The sequence below is a fragment of the Phyllostomus hastatus genome, unplaced genomic scaffold (genome assembly GCF_019186645.2).
Source record: "Phyllostomus hastatus isolate PE091 unplaced genomic scaffold, TTU_PhHast_1.1 phas_contig_62, whole genome shotgun sequence".
In the NCBI taxonomy this organism is placed as follows: domain Eukaryota; kingdom Metazoa; phylum Chordata; class Mammalia; order Chiroptera; family Phyllostomidae; genus Phyllostomus; species Phyllostomus hastatus.
The window spans coordinates 19,443,747-19,466,746 of record NW_025333921.1 but is presented as its reverse complement, the minus strand read 5'-3'; the positions used below and the strand labels follow the sequence as shown (position 1 = coordinate 19,466,746).

Sequence of the window (23,000 nt, the reverse complement as noted above, 5' to 3'; positions counted from 1 at the left end):
TTCAAGTGCTCATTAGCTTCATGTGGCTAATTGGTATCATCCAGGACAATGTAAATAAAGAACATTTCCATCATTTCAGACAGTTCTGTTGGACTAAGCTGGCATAGGAAACTTTGATGTGGAGGTACTATAACACTGAAGTGTCTTTTGACACTAAAGACACAGCATATGTAGAGTGAAGTTTTTTCTATTGTATTTGCACCTGTTGAGCTAGTGTGCTTAAAATTGCATATAAAAAGTTCTTCCCTGCACCGACTTTTAAGGCTGTATTTAGAATTTTGAGACTGAAATACTTGATTTAGAATTGTGGACCCTCTATACTTCCCACCCCTGCCCAATGTAATTTGAGTTGGGCTGAAATGGCATGGCCAACATGAATAAATAGGTTAATCAGACACCTTGTGTCTCTTTAGTTTGAACTTTTTTTCCTGTGTCAAACCATTTGTGTTCCTGAGGAGAATAAAGACTTTTTTCTTTTTAGCCTTCCCAACTACAAGCACATACTCCCGCCAGCCAGCAGACCCCCCCACTCCCACCATATGCATCCCCACGCTCTCCACCCGTCCAACCTCATACACCAGTGACAATCTCGTTGGGAACGGCCCCATCCTTGCAGAACAATCAGCCTGTGGAGTTTAATCATGCCATCAACTATGTTAATAAGATCAAGAACAGGTTCCAGGGCCAACCAGACATCTACAAAGCATTCCTGGAGATCTTGCACACATATCAGGTAAGAGAGTTGCCCTTCTAACCTATCTTAACCAGGTCACCCTCTGAAGACATCTAGTCCAAGAAGAAGTTGAACAAATATTATTGTGTCCCCTAATTCTTACTGAAAATAAACCAGTTAGAAACTGTGATAATGTATTTATAAAGCATTGATTGCCTGGCTTTAATTGCCTTATTGCAGGTAGTTAGGTTTTAAAGATACTGCCTTGTGAAATAATTATTTATGTGTGAAGTTCAGAGGATGACTTGTGTCCTAAAGTTAATCTACAATAGGAGGAGAAATTTTTCTAATATTCTGTGTTTTATACATTGATAGTAGTCCCCTGCACATTCACGTATTAACTGCCCTAGTTTTAAAAGGAATTGTCAACCACCATCTTCCACTTCTTTCTCAAAGCTTGTAGTCAAAACACTTTCTATGAGTATAGACTTTGTTCTTAAAGGCAGCCCAAGTAGATAGCACACAGAGTTCCTATCATACATCTCAAAAAATGTGCGAAAGTGATTTATTCAAAACAATGCTCCTCCAATATGATCTCTTCCCATTTACAATTTATCAGAAAGAGCAGCGAAATGCCAAGGAAGCTGGAGGAAACTACACTCCAGCATTGACTGAGCAGGAGGTTTATGCTCAGGTGGCTCGTCTTTTTAAAAATCAGGAAGATCTGTTATCAGAGTTTGGACAGTTTTTACCAGACGCCAACAGCTCTGTGGTAAGTTTTATTTAGAAGAACTATGCTATTTAGAATTATCTTAGATGAGTTAGGAAGCTGGAATCAGAAAGTCACTTTTTCTAAATGATTCTTGCTTGCTTAGATGAGAACACTAATCTCTTTCATATGTCTTAATTAGCTTTTAAGCAAAACAACTGCGGAGAAGGTTGATTCTGTGAGAAATGACCATGGAGGAACTGTGAAGAAGCCCCAACTGAACAATAAGCCACAGAGGCCCAGCCAGAATGGCTGCCAGATCCGGAGGCATTCTGGAACAGGAACCACCCCTCCGGTGAAGGTGAGGATGAGTAGTGGCTGCTCATTTGGATTTTCAGGAGCAAGTGTAGTGGAGAGGTACTCTAGGGTTGGTCCTGTGTTCTTAGCCTGTGTGTGTAGATAATTGGATCCTGGATTTTCAGAGTGAGGGTACATGGCACAGAAACTCAGTGCAAAAGCTTATCTGGCTTTGCAAAAGAAGGTTAGAATACCACTAATGACTCAGATCACTGTGCACTTTTTTGAGTTTTTATTGGCTTCCTCTATATTTTCTCTCTCTCTGCTGATAGGTGTCATCTGTTTTTTTTTTCTGCTAAGAGTTTCTGAGACATTAATTTTTTTCTTCTGATTTGAAGCCTTAAACCTGCCTTGTGCTAAGAAAGATTACTAGGTTTGATAATTGTTTCAGATACAAGTCAGTGATCTCTGAGATTCTTCTGTGAGTGAAGTGCCTGTGCTTTATGAGATCGATTTCATCTGTCGACCTCTCCTGCCCAAGCTCCTTTTTTGGTTTGCCTGATCGTATCTGTATCCTGTTAATCTCCAAGTTGTAGGACCTTTTGGTTATAACAGAAGGAGGTCTTAAACTACTGTTAGTGACTTGTCACAACAATCCTGATCTGCCTGCAGAAAGTTGAGCCTGCTCCCTCCCTCTTTATCGTGGAGAGGGGTAGGTGTAGGGACTGAGGTGTTGCTTCAGTAAATTTTACAGCAGTACATAACATGGAAGAGATGCTTGTTTGCAGAGCTTTGTTAAAGAATAAAAGCTAGTAGAATTTCTAATAGTAAGAGATGACCGGTGATTAAGCAGATAACTACAAAGACTGGCTTGTTAGGTATTATTAATACTTTTGAAGATCTAATTTTTTAGTGTTTGTAATGGTTTCTCTTTCAAAAGCAAGTTGAACACAGTCATAGTTTCTATTTCTTCAATAAAAAGTATTATTTATAAGGATAGCAAGAATCAGGTCAGCAGATTTGCTCCACTCATGAGTTGGTCTTCTCCCACACGTGATTAACCACAGGTGGAAACGCTACATTGGGGGTTAGAAATCCCTCCCTACTTTCTGCTCAGGCAGCGTGAGCAGTGGCTACGGCTGCTCAGCAAGTAAGCTCTGGGGTGGCAAAGGTAAATGTGTTGCTTGTCCCAGAGTTTGTGTTTCTCCACAGATAATTGAGATGTTGCTTTTTAAAAGTCAGCCCTTGCCTGACAGTTACGTTATGACCTGTTTGTTCCCTTTGAAAGAACAGTCTTAAATTGGTCTGAGTGGATATTGCTGAAAGATAGTTAATTCCTTCTGTTAGGAAAATATGCTATGCTCTTTTCACGAATTTTTAAATTGAACTATAATTAAAAGTTAAAGACTGATTTCTGTCCACTCTAGGTAATACACTCCAGCTCTTTTTACAGCCTCTTCTGCCTCCACAGCGAGGAAGACAAGGCAGTGGCATTATGTACCAAATAAAGTTTCTTGTGGCCCATGGAATAGGAAAGATACTAATTCTGTGACAATTTGTAGGGAGGATATTTGGGTAGTAGAATGATCTGTGAACCTCTGTGGTAAAAAACTGACAGGCAAACTGAAAGAGGAGGAAACAGGTGGAAATCCTGTAGGCTATGAGTTACTGACTTGAATTCTCTCACTTGTTGCAAATTATTAATCAGCAGTGGTTAACAAGAAAACCATTTGGACACATGAAAATAATACTCAGAGGAATTCACCCTTTGAATCTTAACATGTTTGTGTTTTCCCTTTTTTGCAGAAGAAACCCAAATTGCTCAGCCTAAAGGATTCTTCTATGGCAGATGCCAGCAAGCATGGTGTAGGAACTGAATCATTATTTTTTGATAAGGTGAGTAAATGAATGAATTAGATTTAATATCAGCCATTATGCCAAAAGAAAATCACTCCATCCCCAAGATGATTTTTTTCTTTAGAGGCATCAGCCTGATTAGGACTTTCTACTATTTAACATAGTTTCCGAGAGAAATGGTAGCATTGTCTGCTTTGGTTTTGTCAAATAGTTTGCAGCAAAATACAGCATTTTCCATGGTGGAAAATAGCTTTAACAAAATGCATGATATTAAAAACTCTCAAAAGGTGTTTGGAGTTCCCTATTGCAGATGTCCAGGTCTGTACAGTGGAAAGTGGGGAATATCAGTGCACTAATTGTTGAAGACTTAAAATGACTTGTAATCTTCTGATTGCTTGTGATACTTACTTGTATTATCACATACAGGGTTCCTCAGGATTCTGATTTAGTTGTATGTTGTCAGCGCTCTCTAGGTGATTCTGATAAGCAGCCTGGGATGGTGATCACTGGTATAAACAGTGTTTTAGGGTGTATTAGTTTGACCTTTCTCCTGTGTCTAACTTCCTCATTGGAGACGACTTGATGATTAGCAGGCTACTTTCATCAAAATTGCTGGCAACTGTCAGACTTCTCACTGGCAGAAGCCAGCTTGAGGTGATCTGCTGGTGATTTACCCAGTCTTGCAATTTGGGGTTTTTGCAAAAGTACATATGATTTAGCATTTCCACGATTGGTGCTTCTTGATCTCTTTTTGGCTTGCTGTGCCTGTGTGATCTGTTCTGCAAAATAGTTGAGCCCTTGACTCTGACTTAAATCATTTCCAAAGGCTGCTTGATGCTTTTAAGGCAAATGTAGAAGTCCAAGTCACAATCAACAAATGTCAAGGAAAGGGTGGAATTGGGAAACTAAATAAGTTTAGTTTTTAAAGAATGATGGTATTTTTTTTTCTTTATTTCTTTTTTAGGAATACATACTGCATTAGGTATAGATGAAATATCTGGAATTCACTTTAAAATTCATTGGTGGGGAAATGGGCATAGATGAAACCAAATTCACTATATGTTGATCATTAAGGCTGGGTGAGAATGTGGGGTTCGTTAGACTATTCTGTGTATGTTTAAAGGCTAATAAGAGTTAAAGAAAATATGGTGTATTGTACAACAGTGAAGTGCTCTTTTATCTTTGGCTTTGAAAGTACATATTCCACATAGTATCTACTGATTGGGAGTTATGAAAAGTAAATGGGGGCCTGGAGAAGGGGTTCTTGATAAAGCATGGGGTCTGTGATCGTTCACTAAAGGACTACAATGCTAAATATTTACTACTGAAATTGCAACTTCAGCTTCTTCATCTAGCCAGGCTAGTTTTACTTTGCCTATGCCATTGAACATTTTAGGTTTTGGATATTAAAATGATCGATATTATAAATGGAAGGAGGGAAAGAATTGAGTCAGAAGACACAAGTATCTTATTTTAAAAGGTCATTATGTAAGATTACCAGAGTTTGAAAACAGTGGTGATAAAACTCTTGCTGTAAACATCTGTTAGGAGAGGAAACAAAAGCTTGAGTAACTGATTTGGATTTGGAGAATTGATCATATGAGGAGGTAAATGTCTTATTTCAGGATCTCATTTAAAAATTTTTTTGTTACGGAGAATTTTAAACATAGGTGAAATTGAAGAGAACAGTTAAACTGACTCCTCATGTACCCATCATCATCCAGCTGCAAGCCAGTGTACTTCTTTCATGTGTGCTCTCATCTACTGCAGACAGATCACACATACTGTATTATTTCATTCATAGATATTTTTACTAAGTTTCCCTTTTAAAAAAAATTTTTTATCCTCACCTGAGGACATTTTTTCATTGCTTTTTTAGAGAGAGGAAGGGAGAGAGAGAAGCATTGATGCAAGAAACAAGCATCGATTGGTTGCCTCCCATTTGCGCCTGGTCCGGGGATCAAACCGGTAACTTAGGCATGTCACTGACACAACCTTTTCAGTCACGGGATGACTCTCAGCCACACTGGCCAGGGCTGATTCCTTTTAAAATAAAGCCTTTTTTCAAACATCATGATCACATCTGAAAAAACTAACATTAATTTGTTAGTATTATCAGATAACTTCAAATTTCCCTAGTCATTTAAAAGTGATCCAGGATCACTCTGACTGGTGTGGTTCCGTTGGTTGGGCGTCATCCCACAAAGCAAAAGATGGCTGGTTTAATCCCTCAGTATCGATGTTTCTCTCCCTCTCTTTCTCCCTCCCTTCCCCCTCTCTAGAAATAAATAAATAAAATATTTTAGAAAGCTAAATCTTTGAAACAAAAATAATAAAGTGATCCAGGATCTCTTCATTCCCCAATTAACCATTTCTCTTCTGGTTCTCTCCACAAGGTCCGAAAGGCTCTGCGTAGTGCAGAGGCCTATGAGAATTTCCTGCGCTGTCTTGTTATCTTCAACCAGGAGGTTATCTCTCGGGCTGAGCTTGTGCAGTTAGTCTCTCCTTTCCTGGGGTAAGTAGAGTTGAGGGTGCTTAGTCCTGATATGTGATATTGGAATGAAATAAAACTTAGTTTATGAGAATATGTGATAGGAAAAATTAGTTTGATTGTGTTAGGTTAGTTGGTTCAAAGAAGTCTGTCAATGACAGAGTCTTCTGGGAGGAAAGTCTTCTATTTCAACTGTAGAGATGAAAAAATAGGGCATCCCTGATCAGTGTCAGTTGTTTGTTATAGAGACCAGTTTCTTCAGGGTTCTAGAATCTCGACTATATTTGATAACCTAAGATGATCTGAATATCGAAGCAGTATTCCTGATTAAAAGAATGACTGATTTTGTCTGATTTCAGTGCACTCATCCTTCACCACCCTAACTGACCTTAGTGCACCCTACAAGAAAAGGGGAAGCCAAATGCTCAGAAGCAGTAATTGCCAATGGAATTTGTCCCTAGTAGCAGAATTCTGACCCAACACCAAATAGTGGTAGCTGTACCTCAGGATAAGTACATCATGCTTCTAATTGCTCACCAGTTTTTTGGGTTGGTTTTTCAGGAAATTCCCTGAGTTGTTTAATTGGTTTAAAAACTTTCTGGGCTATAAGGAGTCTGTACATTTGGAAACATTTCCAAAGGAACGAGCTACAGAAGGCATTGCCATGGAGATAGATTATGCCTCGTGTAAACGATTGGGTTCCAGCTATCGAGCCCTCCCAAAGAGTTACCAGCAGCCCAAGTGTACAGGACGGACTCCTCTCTGTAAAGAGGTAAGGCCTTCCCCAGAAAGGAACACCACCAGATCTTTAGCTTTCTCCGGATGCGAATGGTCTCAGGGATCAAGAATTTATATCATTGAGGAAATCAAGATCCTTTTCTGTCTTTTTTCAAAAGAGAAAGTGTTTATACTTATTTCAGAACCTTTTTCTTAATCTAGTATCATTTGTAAACTTGCTAAAGGTGAAGCTTGTAATGTTAAATGTTCCTCCTTTCTCTAGAGCTTTGTCTTTTTATTGAGAACAATTAATCACTAGAAAGCTTTGTTACACTTGTGTTTCAATTTCTGTTTTACCTAAAGGTTTTAAATGATACCTGGGTTTCCTTCCCTTCCTGGTCTGAGGACTCCACCTTTGTTAGTTCCAAGAAAACTCAGTATGAAGAACATATCTATCGTTGTGAAGATGAACGCTTTGAGGTACAAACACCTTTATCATTTGAAGTTTGGGGAAATGGGAGATGGTAAATAAGGTATCTTAAACACCTATCTGTGAGGGTTGGCTCACAGAAGAACATTTATGTTCTTCTGTGGTAAATGCTTATTGTACTTACCATGCTTTAAGAGTTTGTCAAATATGCTAGTAATATTTTTTATGTCAAATGTGACTTACCTAGGCCACATAAACCATTCTAACTGAAATTATCCATGATAGCCAAATAATTATTTGAATTTTTAATTCCATTTTAGAGGTTACTATGTTACATGGTAAATAAACTTAGTACTGTAGTAAGGCCTACTTGGCTTTCTTAAAGCTGCTTGAAGTTATTTTAAAGTGTATTGTTACTCTTAATAGGTGAAATCAACTCTCCTGTGAGAACTGGTATTCTTTCATATTTCTGATGTTAGTGTGGTACTTTTTGAAAGAAAGTTAAAGTAGGGACTTTATTTTAAAGTGGTTGGGAAGTAGCTTGAGTGAATAAATGAGCTGGTATAGCCCCTATGCCAGGAGTGGGAGTACTGAAAATGGATTCTGAATCCCCCATGATCATTGATATTTTCGACAAGAAAAGGGCGTGTTGAATGTATCTAAAGAAGTAAAATTACATGTATCCTATTTAATGTATTTATTATATAAAACTGACTGGCCCTGCTTATCCTTATGGATGGGTGGTGATACCTTGTTCTTTGTTAACCCGTACTGATTTAGCCCTCTGACAGTTACTCCACACTCATTCCAGCTGCCTTGGGCATGTTGTAAATGAAGAACCATGTTACTTGGCCACTGGCAGATGATTGGCCATCTCTGCCCCGGGGTTAATGAAGAGCTTCAGCCATTTGTAGAAAAGTATATCATGATAGATGTTAACTATCGTGGAAAATTTTATTAGGCTAAAGAAAACATTGCTCATGTATGTTTAGTCAGGTTAGATGAATTGGAAAGCAGAGATTGACATTATTTTTTGATGGGATGGTTCTGTTCTCAGCTGGTATGTATGCAAGCAAGAGGATAACATGCTCATTTTCCCATGTGTGATTATAGTAGTAAAAGTGACAGAAGTGTTATCTGTGTGTATGTGTTTAGGGTTGGGTGAGATGGGTTAGTTTGAAGGAGCATACTTTCTGAAAATCTCTTATCAATGCAGTGGTTTCCAAGGAACATTCTTTTATGCATCAGGATAGGTGAGCGATCTTATATAGACAATCCCCTAATCTTGGTGGCTTGAAGAAACAGATTTGTTCCTTCAGGAGCAGGGGATTCTGCTCCTCAGAGTTACTTGGGAGCCCAAGCTGCCAGTCATTGGCCAGGAAAAAGATGGCTGTAGCCTGGAAGTAATACACATTACTCTGATCCACCTGTTCACAATTCATTTGCCAGAACTAGTTACAAACATGTTCCTATCTAATCACAAGGAGCCAGGATGTTCAGTTCATCTTTTGTCCAAAATTGGGGGTGGGGGAACCAGAAATATTTGAGAAAATGACTACTACAGTCCCAAAACTAGAAAACTTAGCGAAACTTCTTTTTTTTTTTTTTTTAAGATTTTATTTATTTATTTTTAGGGAGGGAAGGTGGGGAGAGAGAGAGAGAAACATCAATGTGCGGTTGCTGGGGGTTATGGCCTCAGGAATGTACAACCCAGGAATGTACCCTAGTTGGGAATCGAACCTGGGACACTTTGGTTCCCAGCCCGTGCTCAATCCACTGAGCTACGCCAGCCAGGGCGCGAAACTTCTATAGACATTTGTTCGTAGGCCCTTGAGACTACTTTACTTATTTACTTTATTTTCTGTTTCTCATTTAAAGATTCTTGTGTTAAGGCTATAAGAAAAGTTAACCCAAAGGCTGCCAGTCATATCCTTAATCAGGTCAAACTAGGCCCTTGCCAGATAAGTGCCAGGAGTTCAGTAAGAATTTAAATGGGTCCCTACACATACAACATTGAAGTTCTTAAGGAATGATAAGTGAGCAAGGCCATTAAATATTTAAATATTTACAGTTACCCTGAACTTTTTTTCTCATAAGACTGAGAGTTATCATCCTGAATTGTCTCTTTAGGATTTTTATTTTTTTTTATTTTTTTTTATTTTTTTTTGGTTACTATTTGTAACAGCAGTTCAGGAAAGTTCAGGGAATAGCGTTTGTAAGGTTGCTTCCTGTTAGGGCCTTCTAATCTGGGGTTAGTAGTCTTAAACCAAACATACTGGCAGTGGTAGAAGTAATGACTACCGCTTATTGATCATTTATTGATGTTTGGTATTTGCTAGGCATTGCACACAACCCTTCATGAGAATTGTATCATTTGATCCAGAAAACAACCTATGAGAGTAGGTGCTATTATCCCTAATTTACTGGTAAGAAAAGAGTCTTCTGAGGCTATTGCAGCAGAGCCAGGACTCCCTTCCAGGGAGTTTGATACCTCACCCTAATACTCCTGACTACTGTTCTATTCTGGTTTGGGTCCTGAGCACACTCTTTTTTTTTTTTTTTTTTTTTAGCTTGATGTAGTTTTAGAGACCAATCTGGCAACAATCCGGGTTTTGGAAGCAATACAGAAGAAGCTCTCCCGCCTGTCCGCTGAGGAACAAGCCAAGTTTCGCTTGGACAACACCCTTGGGGGCACATCAGAAGTCATCCATCGGAAAGCACTCCAGAGGATATATGCTGACAAAGCAGCTGACATCATTGATGGTCTGAGGAAGAACCCCTCCATTGCCGTCCCCATTGTCCTTAAAAGGTATATGAGCAAATGTGCCCTTTGTGCTCTTGGGTGCTTCAGGATGTCCCCTAAAGTAAAACTTGTTTTTAACCATGGTACCTCCATTTCTCCCCAATCTGGTTGTTGGAAATCAGGTACAGCATGGGATAGTGAGGCTTCTTCTATTTATTTATTTATTTATAAAATGCTTCACAAATTTGCATGTTATTCTCACTTGGGGGTCCTCCTACTCTTTTCTGTGTCATTCCAGTTTTAGTGTATGTGCTGCCAAAGCGAGCATGCTGGTAGAGCTTCTTGATGGGGTTCTGTGTAACCAACAGTAGAGGACAAACCTTGAAAAGCCATAATGGAGTGCTCTGTTTGAGGCCATGCTTTAAGTGGAGGAAAGTACAAAGAAGAAAGCCACCATCCATCTTCCCTGGTGTTTAGTACTAACCATTGTAACATCTTTGATTTTAAGAGTCACCCTTTGTCTTTGTAAAATTGATACACATTATTTAAAAAGACTTAGGTAGCGATTTTTACAAGAATTTCTTATTCTTTCTCCTAATAAGCTTTCTGCCTGAGGTGTAGAGGGGCTGTTGTGCCCATCTGTGATCAGGCATCAAGGAAAGACTCAAGTCAGGGCTGAGCCCTAGGTTCCTCCAAGTCCGCAGCACTCTGGACCACAGTGTGAATCCCAGCTAAGGGCTTGGTGCTCACTCAATATTTATCACCTGGTGAAAAGGAATTCTTGTCTGCTGCACGGATGCCCCAATTTTAGTGTTCCTCTCAAGTCTTCCCCTCAAATGTTACCACAGGTTATTTCTCTTTTTGCTAGTAGTATTTAACTTTTTGCTTTGAGATATTCAGTTCCTGTGTTATTTTTTTATTTTACTCTCCTCTCCTCGTCTGGAGGGTCAGTTGGTTCTCATCAGAACTTCCCAAACTGTACAGGCTCTCTGCTCTTGGACTTTTGTGTTTACTTTAGCATAGAAACATTCTTAGAGGTTCTGTAACAGACAAACTTGTTTAACTTTGTTTTGACTAGCCAAGGATGAAAACTCCTTCTTTTAAGGCTATTCCATGGACTGCTGTTTGAGAAAAAACTATTTTAGGTAGGATTTCTGACTTTGGGACAAATTACTTCCCTCAAATCTTGAATGAGTAATTTCCTCATGTAACAGAATTAAAGACTTTGCATATTTGTTAAGCCACCAATAATTTTGACAGGCATACCTTTTTGACTTTTGAAATAAATGTGACATACTTCTCACTCCTGTATTTCACTGGTAAGGAAAGTACAACATGTAGTTGGCTATGTACTAGCCTGTCTGTGGCTAGTACAGCAAAACCAGGATTCCAACCCACCTTGTTGTTTCCACCCCACCTTCACACCCTGCTAGGTTGAAGATGAAAGAGGAAGAATGGCGAGAAGCTCAGAGGGGTTTTAACAAAGTTTGGAGAGAGCAAAATGAGAAATACTACTTGAAGTCTCTGGACCACCAGGGCATCAACTTTAAACAGAACGACACCAAGGTTCTGAGGTCTAAGAGCTTACTCAACGAGATTGAGAGTATCTATGATGAGGTGAGCTGGAGGTCTCTACCCCCTGAGAGAGGTCTCTAATCTTTGTATTTCATATAGCTTTGATTCCTGGAAATGAGCATTGTTATATGAAAGCTAGACCCTCTTAAGACTTGTTGATTCTTGCTTTGTAATTGTCATAGGCTTCTGTTCCTGATTCTACCATTTTAACTCTAAACCTCACCTTTTACCCTGTCTGGTGTGGCTCAGTAGGTTGGGTATCATCCCACAAACCAAAGAGTTGCTGGGTTTGGTTTGGTTTGGTTTGGTTTGGTTTGGTTTTTAAGATTTTAATTTATTTTCAGACAGAGTGGGAGGGGGGCAGAAAGAAAGGAAGAGAAACATCAGTGTGTGGTTGCCTTTTGAAAGCCCCCCACTGGGGACCTGGCCTGCAACCCAGGCATATGCCCTGACTGGGAATTGAACTGGCAACCCTTTGGTTCATAGGTTGGCACTCAATCCACCGAGCCACACCAGTCAGGGGCAAGGGTTGCTGGTTTGCTTCCTCGCCCGGGCACATGACTGGATCACAGGCCAGGTCCCTGGTTATAGGTGTTGAGAGGCAACTGGTGAAGGTTTCTATCCCTCTTTTTCTCCATCCCTTCCCTTCTAAATTAAATAAACAAAATTTTAAAAAGTAAAATAAGCCTTACCTTTGTACCTAAGTTGTTTTACTGGTTTCCCAGTTTACCCTCCTGCTTTTAGTTGACAACACCACCTCTCTCCCCACTCACTTCCCTCAAGCAGTACATTGTATTCATTAGTCTATCTCAGCTTCCCACCACTTAAACCTCTCTCATTGATCCCCAAACTCCTTCTAATCCTCATTTATTCAACATACTTATAAGGATTATATATGTAGTACAGGAAATAGGATACAGAGATGAATAAGAAAGTAGTCCTGCTTCTTTGACCTCATAGTCTTAAGTGATAGATAGACATACAGATGCAATGTGGTTGAGAATTCCTGGAAGCGGTGTGGTCTTGAATTTTACAAAACTTTTTATTGTGAAAATGTCAACATACACACAAAAGGGGGAGCATAGTAAAATGAACTCTTGCATAAGCTTAATCATCCCTATTTTGCCAATGTTACATCTAACACCCTCATTCCCACTCCCAGAAGTACTTTAAAGTGAATCCTAGACGTCATGTTGTATCCTCCATGAATACTAATTTAGAATTTTAGAAGATGGTCCAAATTCTATCCTGTTGTTTCCTGTAAGTCTTCAAAATCTAGAAGGTACCAATATTTTGTTCTCAAACCACATATTCCACATTACTTTATTGTTTCTGGAAGTTTTGGATTGGAAAATACTAGCCACTATGGTTAATAATTGAATGTACTCATGGTGTTGTCTTGTAGGTCTGTTTGTTGTTGCCATGGATATAGCACTTACTACTTTGTGTCTCTCTCCTGGTAGAGGCAAGAGCAGGCTACAGAAGAAAATGCTGGTGTTCCTGCTGGCCCACACCTCTCACTGGCCTATGAAGACAAGCAGATCTTGGAGGACGCTGCTGCCCTGATTATCCACCATGTGAAGAGGCAGGCAGGCATTCAGAAGGAGGACAAGTACAAAATCAAGCAGATCATGTATCACTTTATTCCAGATCTGCTCTTTGCTCAGAGGGGTGATCTCTCAGATGTAGAAGAGGAGGAAGAAGAAGAGATGGATGTAGATGAAGCCACAGGGGCAGCTAAGAAGCACAATGGTGTTGGGGGAAGTCCCCCTAAGTCTAAGCTACTGTTTAGTAACACAACAGCGCAGAAGCTAAGAGGGATGGATGAAGTCTACAACCTCTTCTATGTTAATAACAACTGGTACATCTTTATGCGATTGCACCAGATTCTCTGCTTGAGGCTTCTGCGAATTTGCTCCCAAGCAGAAAGGCAGATTGAAGAAGAAAACCGAGAAAGGGAGTGGGAGCGGGAAGTGCTGGGCATAAAACGAGACAAGAGTGACAGCCCTGCCATCCAGCTCCGTCTCAAAGAACCTAGTGAGTGCCAGAACTGCTGGTTTACAGAAGATGTGTTCACAGAGGATGCGGGGTTGGTGAATTTGGGATGGGACCTAGTTAGACTTGGGGCTGTTTCCTTTTATACATGGAGCACAGGCAGGCCTCGGGGGAGTTCGAGTCTTCATTGTGCAGCTTACACCTTACTTAAACTCTCTGAACCTGTTTCTCTGAAAAATGAAAGTGCTGCTTGTTACTTTGTGGGGTTGTTGGGAGAGTTGGAGAAAATATGTAAACCACCCTGTGTAGTGCTTGGATCGTGAACACTCAATGGCTAGTACTGTGGACACCAGGGAAGAGGGTATCAGTTGCCATCAATTTGCCAAATACCCCATCTCTGGGTTAATGCAAAGTGTTTTAAAAGACAGGTCGGAAATGACATCGATGATTCCACTCCGTGACATAACTACACCCCTAATTGTTCATACCTAAGACAGATGCGGGTTTTCTAATGTTCTTGGGCAGGACTTCTCTTCAACCAGAGGGGTTCCTGGCTCATTCTAATAACTAGAGAGGGGATTGGAAAGATTAGAGCTGAAGAGATGGTGTGAGGCAGCAGAGTAGGCAGAAGAGGAATGAAGATAGAGAACTCAGGAAAAGGAAAACAAATAAGGGTTAAGGAAGCAATCATGTGCTTTAAGTAATTCTGTGCCACCTACTTCTAGATAACCATTCAGTTCATAAATTAAATACCTGAGCTGTGAGCCAAAAACTTTTTCATGAAGTCTTCTTTCTGTGTTCTTGAAGAAATAGCCAATCTGTGGAGCAAATTACCCTTTTTTTTTTTTTTTAACTGTTACTGATGTAAGAAGCCCATGTGTGACCCTAGCCTTCAATCTGTTGAAGAGCTAATGACCCTGGGAATTAATTCTAAAAATCTTTATCTGTATTAATCCTAGTGTGAAAGAGACAAGTTTTGGACCTCAATGCGATAATTCCATCTGCTTGAGTAGAAATAAGAGAAAATGGCCCAATCCTGGCTTTGCCACTGACTTATCTTGGTTTGAGGCTTACGTAGATTAGTGTTAGTGATAGTGCCAGTCTTACCAATCATAGTTCATTGCCCTCATAACTTTATTCTGACAGAACGGTGTTGTTTTTTTTGTTTGTTTTTTAAAGATTTTATGTGTTATTTTCAGAGAGGGGGAAGGGAGGGAGAAACATCAATGTGTGAGAGAAACATTGATTGGTTGCCCTTTGCACCACCTGGCCCTTAAATCAGGCATGTGCACTGACTGGGAATCAAACCAGCAACCTTTCAGTTCACAGGCCGGTGCCCAGTCCACTGAGCCACACCAGCCAGGGCAGAACAGTTTTTTTTGTTTGTTTGTTTGTTGTGGTTTTTTTTTTTATGGTACCAGGACAGGTCATACCTGTGTTGTGGCTTTGAACAAGGTGATACCCTGATGAAACTCAAGCCAGTTGCTGCTTCTAAATAGTAATTGTCCTGTTTTATCTGTCTTAAATGAGTTTCACACCACAGATAAACAGAAATAGTCACCTTTTGCTCTTACAGCCTTTTTGCCCCTGTACAGACTTTATAAACTGGTAACAAGTGTCAGTAACAGAAAAGTTTCATCGTTTTAGTGTGCTTTTTATTGAAATGCAACACATATACTGAAAAGTACACAAATCTGAATTTGTATGGCTCAGTGAATTTTTACAAGGTAAACACACCTATGTAACCAGTACCTGGGTCAAGAAAAACACAACCAGTACGCCCCTCGTGTCACTGTCAGATCTTCATGTTTTTGAGTCTTAAATAAATAAATGGGTCTTATTTTAGTAAACTGTAGGCAGAGTCTTTTCACCATTCTGTGCACTCTGCTAGTTGCCAGCATCTCCGTAACAACTCGTAAGGGTCCAGCTGGTGGCAGAAGTGATTCATGTGCATCTACAGATCACTTTGATCAATTTGTGAAGTACAGCGTTGGGAATTCATTTTTAAACAAAAGAACTTTAACAAATGCAGATGACTTCATTATTCATAGAGGATTTAATTTGCTCACCTTTTCTCTGTTCCTGAGGTTTCTCAGTGCTGAAGTATTACTCTCTGCCTTTTCTCATCTGTTCCTCTATGTTTCCTGGATGTAGCTTTGTGAGCAGGTGCCTCATGTGAAGAATGCTTTTTGCAGGCAGGGGGAGCAGGTTTCCCTCAGCAGGGGAGCCAACAACTTTTTGAAGAAACCTCTTTCCTGAGATATTTTGCTCCTTATCATGCAAAGCCCAGCCTGCCTGTCAGTAAGTGTCTTTCTGGCATGGTCACAGTGGTAGAAGCTGCTGGTATAATGCACAGTCACTGTCCTCTCATAGACAGCACTGCTGATTGTAGCCTCCTGTCATATTGGGTCTCTACAGACTGAGGGGCGTGTTCCGTGTATCTAGGGCTTGTTCTTTCAGTGCTCCGTAGGCCAGCTGTGGGACCTGCCCTGCCTACTCTCCTGATCTTTTCCTAGCAGGGTAAGGCTTCACCTGTCCCATCTCTCCCACAGTGGATGTTGATGTAGAGGATTATTATCCAGCTTTCCTCGATATGGTGCGGAGCCTGCTGGATGGCAATATCGACTCATCACAGTATGAAGATTCACTGCGAGAGATGTTCACCATTCATGCCTACATTGCCTTCACCATGGACAAGCTCATCCAGAGCATCGTTAGACAGGTGAGGGTGAGGAGGGGTAAGGAAAGATGTCCTTACCTAAAGATGGGCCAGGCTCAGAATGGGTTTATAACAATGCTTATGTATTAATGTTTCTGTAGATGGGAGAGGAAGTAAATGTGCTGTGGGATGTCTCTTGTTAACAAAATGGCAGCATTTCTACACATAATTGACTCCTCTGCTTTGCCCAGTGTCCCACACAGTTAGATGAGACTGCCTTAGACCTGGTGTTTGACTCCTTTCATGCTGGCTGACTGTTGAGCCAGCATTAGTCTTGAGCCTGCTGTTTGTCCTCCTGGTCCAGTTCTGCTCTCATCTACCAGGGTTGAACTCTCAGCTGTAGCCTTTTCTCTTCCATAGGTATTGGTAATTCTATAGACTTCCTCATTTAATATTTGAAGTCCTTTTTACAGGAAAGGTTCCATGTATCATCTTTTATAATATACTACCCACCTCATTATGTGGGGTTCCCTCTGAGTTAGGTTTGTGGTTGGTTTTGTGGTTTGTTCCTGTGGCACCCTTCAAGTTTGTAAATATGTTTGTTGTCTTAGAAATATTAATTTCATAGGAAATAGCATTCAGTGGTCAGGTTTCCATTTCTTTTCCTTGAATTCTGAACTCCCAAAGGGAGTCTGTAGTTGGTGTACTACTTTCTTTAAAATGAAAACTTGTAAAAAGAAAATTCTAATTCTAGAGTCTACGCTGCCACTGTGGAAAGAAAAGTTTGTTGCTCAAGTGTTTTCTTAGGGTAAAGTATGGAACTCTTTGTAGAGTACCTCTGCTTTTGCCTTGAACTTGAAAATGTGCTTGGCTCTGCGTCCTTCTCAGAGTCAGGGAAGAACGTGTCACATACCTGACTTGACATCTTCACAGAAGTTGTCAGGCAGGTAGTTTTTTTTTTCCTGAAAGTTGAAGAAATTATTAGGCCTTTCCTTGAGGGGTCTGTATGGTGACTGGCAGAAATCACTATATGGATACAATTAGCTGTGGTCATAATTTTTGAGAGACTAAAATTATTGACATCCCCTAAAAGTTGCCTTGTGCTTATGTTTCTGCTTTCAGGTTTGCTGCTGCTATAGTTAGGAGTAACGTCTTCATAATGCCAGCATGACAACTTTATAAGTTTAATAAAACGTTTTATAAGCTGAGGTTGGTTTTTTGAAACAACAGATATAATTTGCCCATTTACTAGAAGTACCTGGTTATGATTTTGAGTCAGCAAGACATAATGTTCAGTCTTATTTTATGGAAATAGGTTTCATCAAGAAACCCAAATTCAGTGTTTTTAAAACATATGTTCATGGTTCTCATCTTAACCCCTCGTTTGGAATGAGATCATGAGATTTGCATTTCTTTTCTCATTCACCTCATCTCATTTGGTATTCTCCCAGAGTTCATTGCTGATTGGAGGTAGAACATATATTTCAAGATCAGTCCATACAATTATCTTACCATTTCCAGGCTAGTTAAAGAGGGATTTAGTTTTAAGAGTACAGTAAGTAGTCTTACAGACATCTAGTACAGAACTCAATGTATATCCGACCACAAAGGGATTGGACTGGGACATTTTTTCCTTTGCCTGCATGCCTTCGTTCTGGATATCTACTTCATTCTTGTGCTTTTCCACAGATGAACATTGGATCTTCCCCTGACCCAGGCTTTGGCTTTCCATGGCAGTGCCTCTGACCCAAATATTACCTCGTATTTCCATCCAGATGCTCCTCTGTCTACGAAGCATACTCATTGTGTCATTTCAAATTAGCAGAAATGCAAATCTGGCTTGGCTTAGGGGTGGAGTTGCCTAGTTCTTCCTGAATTTGAGTGCTGCCCTGTTCAAAGACTCTAGAAGGGGCCAGATATCCAAAAGACAATATGGGTGGGGAGACCTGGGCTACTTTAATAAGAAGGTAGAAAACACAAGTATCAACATGGCAGAGACCATGCTTTGGATATACTTCCTGTATACTGCTTTTGTTCTCTCTAAAGCACTATCTTAAACTTTGTTACCAAGTTGTCATAAGCATTTTTTTTTAAGATTTTATTTATTTTGGGGGAGGGAGAGACATCCATGTGTGGTTGCCTCTTGCACACCTCTAACCAGGGACCCAGCCTGCAACTGAGACAGGTGCCCTGACTGGGAATCAAACCGGCTATCCTTTGGTTTGCAGGCTGGTCCTCAATCCACTGAGTCACACCAGCCAGGGCTTAATAAGCATTATTTTAATGGTCCATTAGAATCCGTTGTCTGGACTAATTATAATGTATTTAATCTTCTCCAGTTGCTGCTTTTTCTACCACCATCAAATCACTCATCCTCTGACCTTGCACTCTGTCCATTTATCTACAAATACACATACTTGTCATTTAAGACTTTTAAATATCAAAAAGAAGTTGTTATAGTTATTAGCACTTCAAAAAGAATATATCTTCCTAAAAATAGAATGGCTTAGTGGTTATGAGAATTTTAAAATAGACAAATTGATACTGCAGTTAACTTTTCGCTTTCTGCTATATCTGTTTTACACATTCTCTGGCATTTTAATGGGTAGTTTCAGTTGAGGGAATTTTTATTTCACAATAGAAATATCCTCATTCATGGAAATGGAAACAAAGATTCAACAGTCTAGTCATCAGATAATTTAATAAAGTAGTCACAGAAGTTATCAGTAGTCAATCATGATTGATCTATTTTGGAGATTAGTTAACGTTATATACAATTTAAGTACCATACTTTTCTATGAGATGTAGAAAATACATGGTGTGTTAGGAAGAATATTGGCCCTAGGAGTCAGGAAGCTTGAGTATTCATCCTGACTCTGCTCCTTCAGCTGAGAGTCTCTGCAGTTAATTCAGCACCAGTTTCTTAAATGCCTAATGAGTTTCAGACTTTGTACTAGGGCTGCGGGTATAGACATGGATCCCAATTTCGTGGTTCTCTAGGGCCTTCTCTCCTCACCTTGGTATACAGTGAGTTTTCTTATCTAACATACAAATTTGTTTCACAAAACAGGATGCCCTCTTCAGGCTCTTCCCAGGATAGTTACATTGATCATATGAGATTATGTGTGAAAGCAAATTATAAATGGTAAAGAAGTGCTGTAAAAATAGAAAGCCATGGGAATTTTCTTTCATATAAATTTTTTTAAGTTCTTTAGAACTTTAAATAAGCAGCACATTAATAACCATTGCCTTTGATTTTGCTTTAAAGTAGATTTCAAACTTTTACTTATGGACCAGGGATATAGTTGAAGATTTTGGCTTAGTTATTCTCCAAAGGAAATAAAAAGAATAGTAGTTTTGTGTGACTTATTTTTTAAAATTACCAATTCCAACAGACCATTTTGAGTTAAGTGACTGGAACGTCAAAGTAAGGTTAAGTGTGTGGCAGGAAGGAGTATTTTCTTGGTTCATTGTCAACTTGCCTTTGCTTGATTCCAGCTTCAGCACATCGTGAGCGACGAGATCTGTGTACAGGTGACTGACCTTTACCTGGCAGAAAACAATAATGGGGCCACTGGAGGCCAGCTGAACACACAGACTTCGAGGAGTCTCTTGGAGTCAGCATATCAGCGGAAGGCCGAGCAGCTCATGTCAGATGAGAACTGCTTTAAGGTGAGAGTTACTCGTGTAGTTGTTAAGGACTGTGCTGGTGACAGTGTAAGATGTGGGACTGTCTCCACCAGAAGTCAAATACAGACCAGGGCCCTTTGACCTAGTGATTCCACTGAAGGAAATTCAAAAACATGGAAAAGGGGAAATAAAATCTTCAAGGACAGTCTCTTTCTTGCCTTAAAAAAATTTGTTTTACATGATTTTTTTATAATTTTGTATTCTGCTTTTTTTAACATTTTTTCATGATAGTGGTTTATAAGTATATTGTTTTAAAATGTTTAAAAATATAATCCTTGATCATTGTCAAAAAGATAAGAAATGCAGAGAAAAGAAAAATTGCCTCCAGTTCTTCACAGAAATAATCACTGATGACATTTCTAGACTTTTCTATGCTTATGTATATTTGGAAAGAGATTATATTGGGCAAAGTGTTCTGTAAGTTATTATGCTCAGTTAGCAACACCTCTGAGTCTTCCAACATCTTGTGACTGTTTGATATTTTATGCCTGTCTTATTTGACACCTGGGTTGTTTCTAGTTTTCCACCACTGAAATAGCTAATTGGAAAAGCGTATTGCTGGAAACAGCCTAAATGTCCAACTCACTATGGGACTGGTTAATGGAAGCCTATTGTGTGAATACTGGATGACATATTTGCATCCCTTAAAAGTTAATTATAAATTATAAAAATGAAGCAAATAAAAGAATACAAAAGCATGTGTACTATTATTGCAGCTATGTAATATATGTGCATAGTTGAGCAAAGCCTGTTGGTATTTACACAAGAAGGGCAGGTTCAGATGTCCCAGAACAAGGGTTGTGAGTGGCCGAGTAGAGAGCAAGGTTTGACTTCATTGTGTATGTTCCATGTACTTTAATAATCTAACCCCAGATTTTTCACTTTGTTGTGTGCTTCTCCTTTCAGCTGTTTTCATTTCTAATTCATCACCTGTAATGTTTGCTTAATTTAGAATCAAAGAACAGGAAACAAATTTCTTTGTTCAGTCCTCAGATCTGATTTTCTAATACCTGAGGACTTTCCCACTACAGAAGAGATTTCCTAAGCTTTTCAGGGTTTTAAATCTATAAATATTTGTTATGTTCTTATTGTGTGTGAATTTCAATGGTGAAACAGAATTAGCATCCTCACCCTTAGTGAGTTAACAGGGTATTAAATTGTGGCAAGGGCCAATGAAGGAATGGGCAGATTCACCATGTAGATGAGAATAGTTGTCAGAGTGATAACTCATAGCAGAGGGCAGTTGTCAGAGTGATAACTCATAGCAGAGGGCATAGCAGGAGCAAAGGCTTTGTAACCAGGAAAATTGTGTCACCACAGTGATCCTCTTTAAAATGTTTACACAGAGAAAAAAATTTAATATATTAGTGCTAAGCATGGGTGGCCCTTCAAAACCCCTGTGCCCACAACCTCTACCTTCAGCCTCCTCTCTCATTTTTCCTATGTACATTCTACACTGATTTTTTAAAAATCAGGCATTTTTAGCTGCCTGTATGTCCAGAGACCCTTTTCTGTGCATTTATACACAGAATGTGTGTATATGTAGGAGTAAATATTAGACTGTGTCTATTTTACATCCTGCTTTTTTCACTTAATATGTCTTAGAATTGCTCTATTTTGGATCCACCTATTTTTCAATTGCTGTGTCGTACTTAATAGTATAAATGTACCACATTCTTTTTTAAAAAAGTCATTCTCTTATGGGCATTTATTTTCACTTTTTTGCTATCTCAGATAGTACTACATTGAACAGCATTTTCTTGTCTTGGGTTGGCCAAAAAGTTCATTTAGCTCTTTTCATACAACAGCTCTGAATAGTGCTTAGTTGTCTTTAACTTGGCATTCAAAACAACTTTGTTAGGTTGTATTGTGATAGCTGTCATATCAATGTGCATTTGGAAAAAACCTTATTAAAATTGGTGGATTTTTGTGCAGCCGTTTTAATATTGAAAATGGAAAAAGACACTTTCTCATATATTGTGCTTTATTTCAAGAAAGGCAAAAACACAACTGAAATGCCAAAAAGGATTTGTGCAGTGTATGGAGAAGGTGCTGTGACTTACTGTGGAGGTGTCAAAAGTGGTTTGTGACATTTCTTGGTACTATTGACATGTCGACCAAATAATTCTTTGCTGTGGGGCTGTCTTAAGCATTGAAAGATGCTTAGCAGCACCCCTGGCTGCCACCCACTAGAAGCCAGTACCAGGAGATAGCCAACATACTTTTGAGTGATATCCATACTTTGGATATTTTGATATCTAAATCAATGAACATATTGAAAAGTGTGTCTTATTTTATGGAAAAAAACTAAATGGACGTTTTGGCCAACCCAATACTTGTGTCCTTGTGCTGATGTGTTAGTATTTGACTAGGTTAGAGACAAGTGAAATTACTTGGTCAAAAGGTGTGCATATTTTAAATTTTAATGGATATTGGTTGCTCTTTCACTCTTCCAAATGTTAGGCTATACCATGTGCACTTTCATAAGAGCATTGATTTCCTTAGTCACTTGGTATTATCAAACTTCTTTATTTTTGTCAGTTAGATGGTTAGAAAATTACATTTTTTAAATTCACATTTCTGTGTTTCCTACGGTTGTCCTTTCCTTCCCTTTTCTGTATATTGCTTATTCATATCTTTTACCTTATCAAGAGGAAGAGAAGTATAGTTCTTTTTTTTCTTTTTAAGATTTTATTTATTTTAAGAGGGGGATTGATGTGCGATAGGCATCAACAGTTGTACTATAGATGGCTGTATTTGCCGTGTATAATGCCCACCCTGTGCATAATGCACACCCACAGTCTTGTACTGCCCGTGTATAATGTGCATCCTTATTTTTCCCTCAAAAAATTTGGGCAAAAAAAGTATGCACTGTACATGACAAAATACAGTACATTGATGGTTGCCTCTCACACACCCCCAGCCGGGGATCAGGTCTGCAACCTAGGCATGTGCCTTGACTAGGAATCCAACTGGTGACCTTTTGGTTTACAGATCCACACTCAACCCACTGAGCCACAACAGCTAGGGTAAGGTATAGTTCTTTTTATGTACTTATTAAAATGCAGTTGTCACTGTCATAATTTCTCTGAAATTGATTGACCTCTTCCTATATCCTTCAGTGCCCAGCTGAGGGTCACTTCAGTGATGTGAAATCTTCCTCA

General features: G+C 39.4%; 1 protein-coding gene across 4 annotated transcripts in view; it reads left to right on the top strand.

Annotated features, from left to right (window-relative positions):
• The window catches only part of SIN3A (SIN3 transcription regulator family member A), a 61,592-nt gene that overhangs the window by 28,405 nt on the left and 10,187 nt on the right, over window positions 1–23,000 (top strand). For all 4 annotated transcript variants that reach the window (XM_045848576.1, XM_045848577.1, XM_045848578.1 and 1 more), the window contains 12 exons: window positions 482–733; window positions 1,293–1,445; window positions 1,585–1,743; window positions 3,486–3,575; window positions 5,933–6,051; window positions 6,589–6,799; window positions 7,108–7,224; window positions 9,745–9,983; window positions 11,351–11,534; window positions 12,956–13,529; window positions 16,040–16,209; window positions 19,645–19,818. In XM_045848576.1, the coding sequence (XP_045704532.1) occupies window positions 482–733; window positions 1,293–1,445; window positions 1,585–1,743; window positions 3,486–3,575; window positions 5,933–6,051; window positions 6,589–6,799; window positions 7,108–7,224; window positions 9,745–9,983; window positions 11,351–11,534; window positions 12,956–13,529; window positions 16,040–16,209; window positions 19,645–19,818 (2,442 nt within the window). The remainder of the gene's footprint in view (window positions 1–481; window positions 734–1,292; window positions 1,446–1,584; window positions 1,744–3,485; window positions 3,576–5,932; window positions 6,052–6,588; window positions 6,800–7,107; window positions 7,225–9,744; window positions 9,984–11,350; window positions 11,535–12,955; window positions 13,530–16,039; window positions 16,210–19,644; window positions 19,819–23,000) is intronic.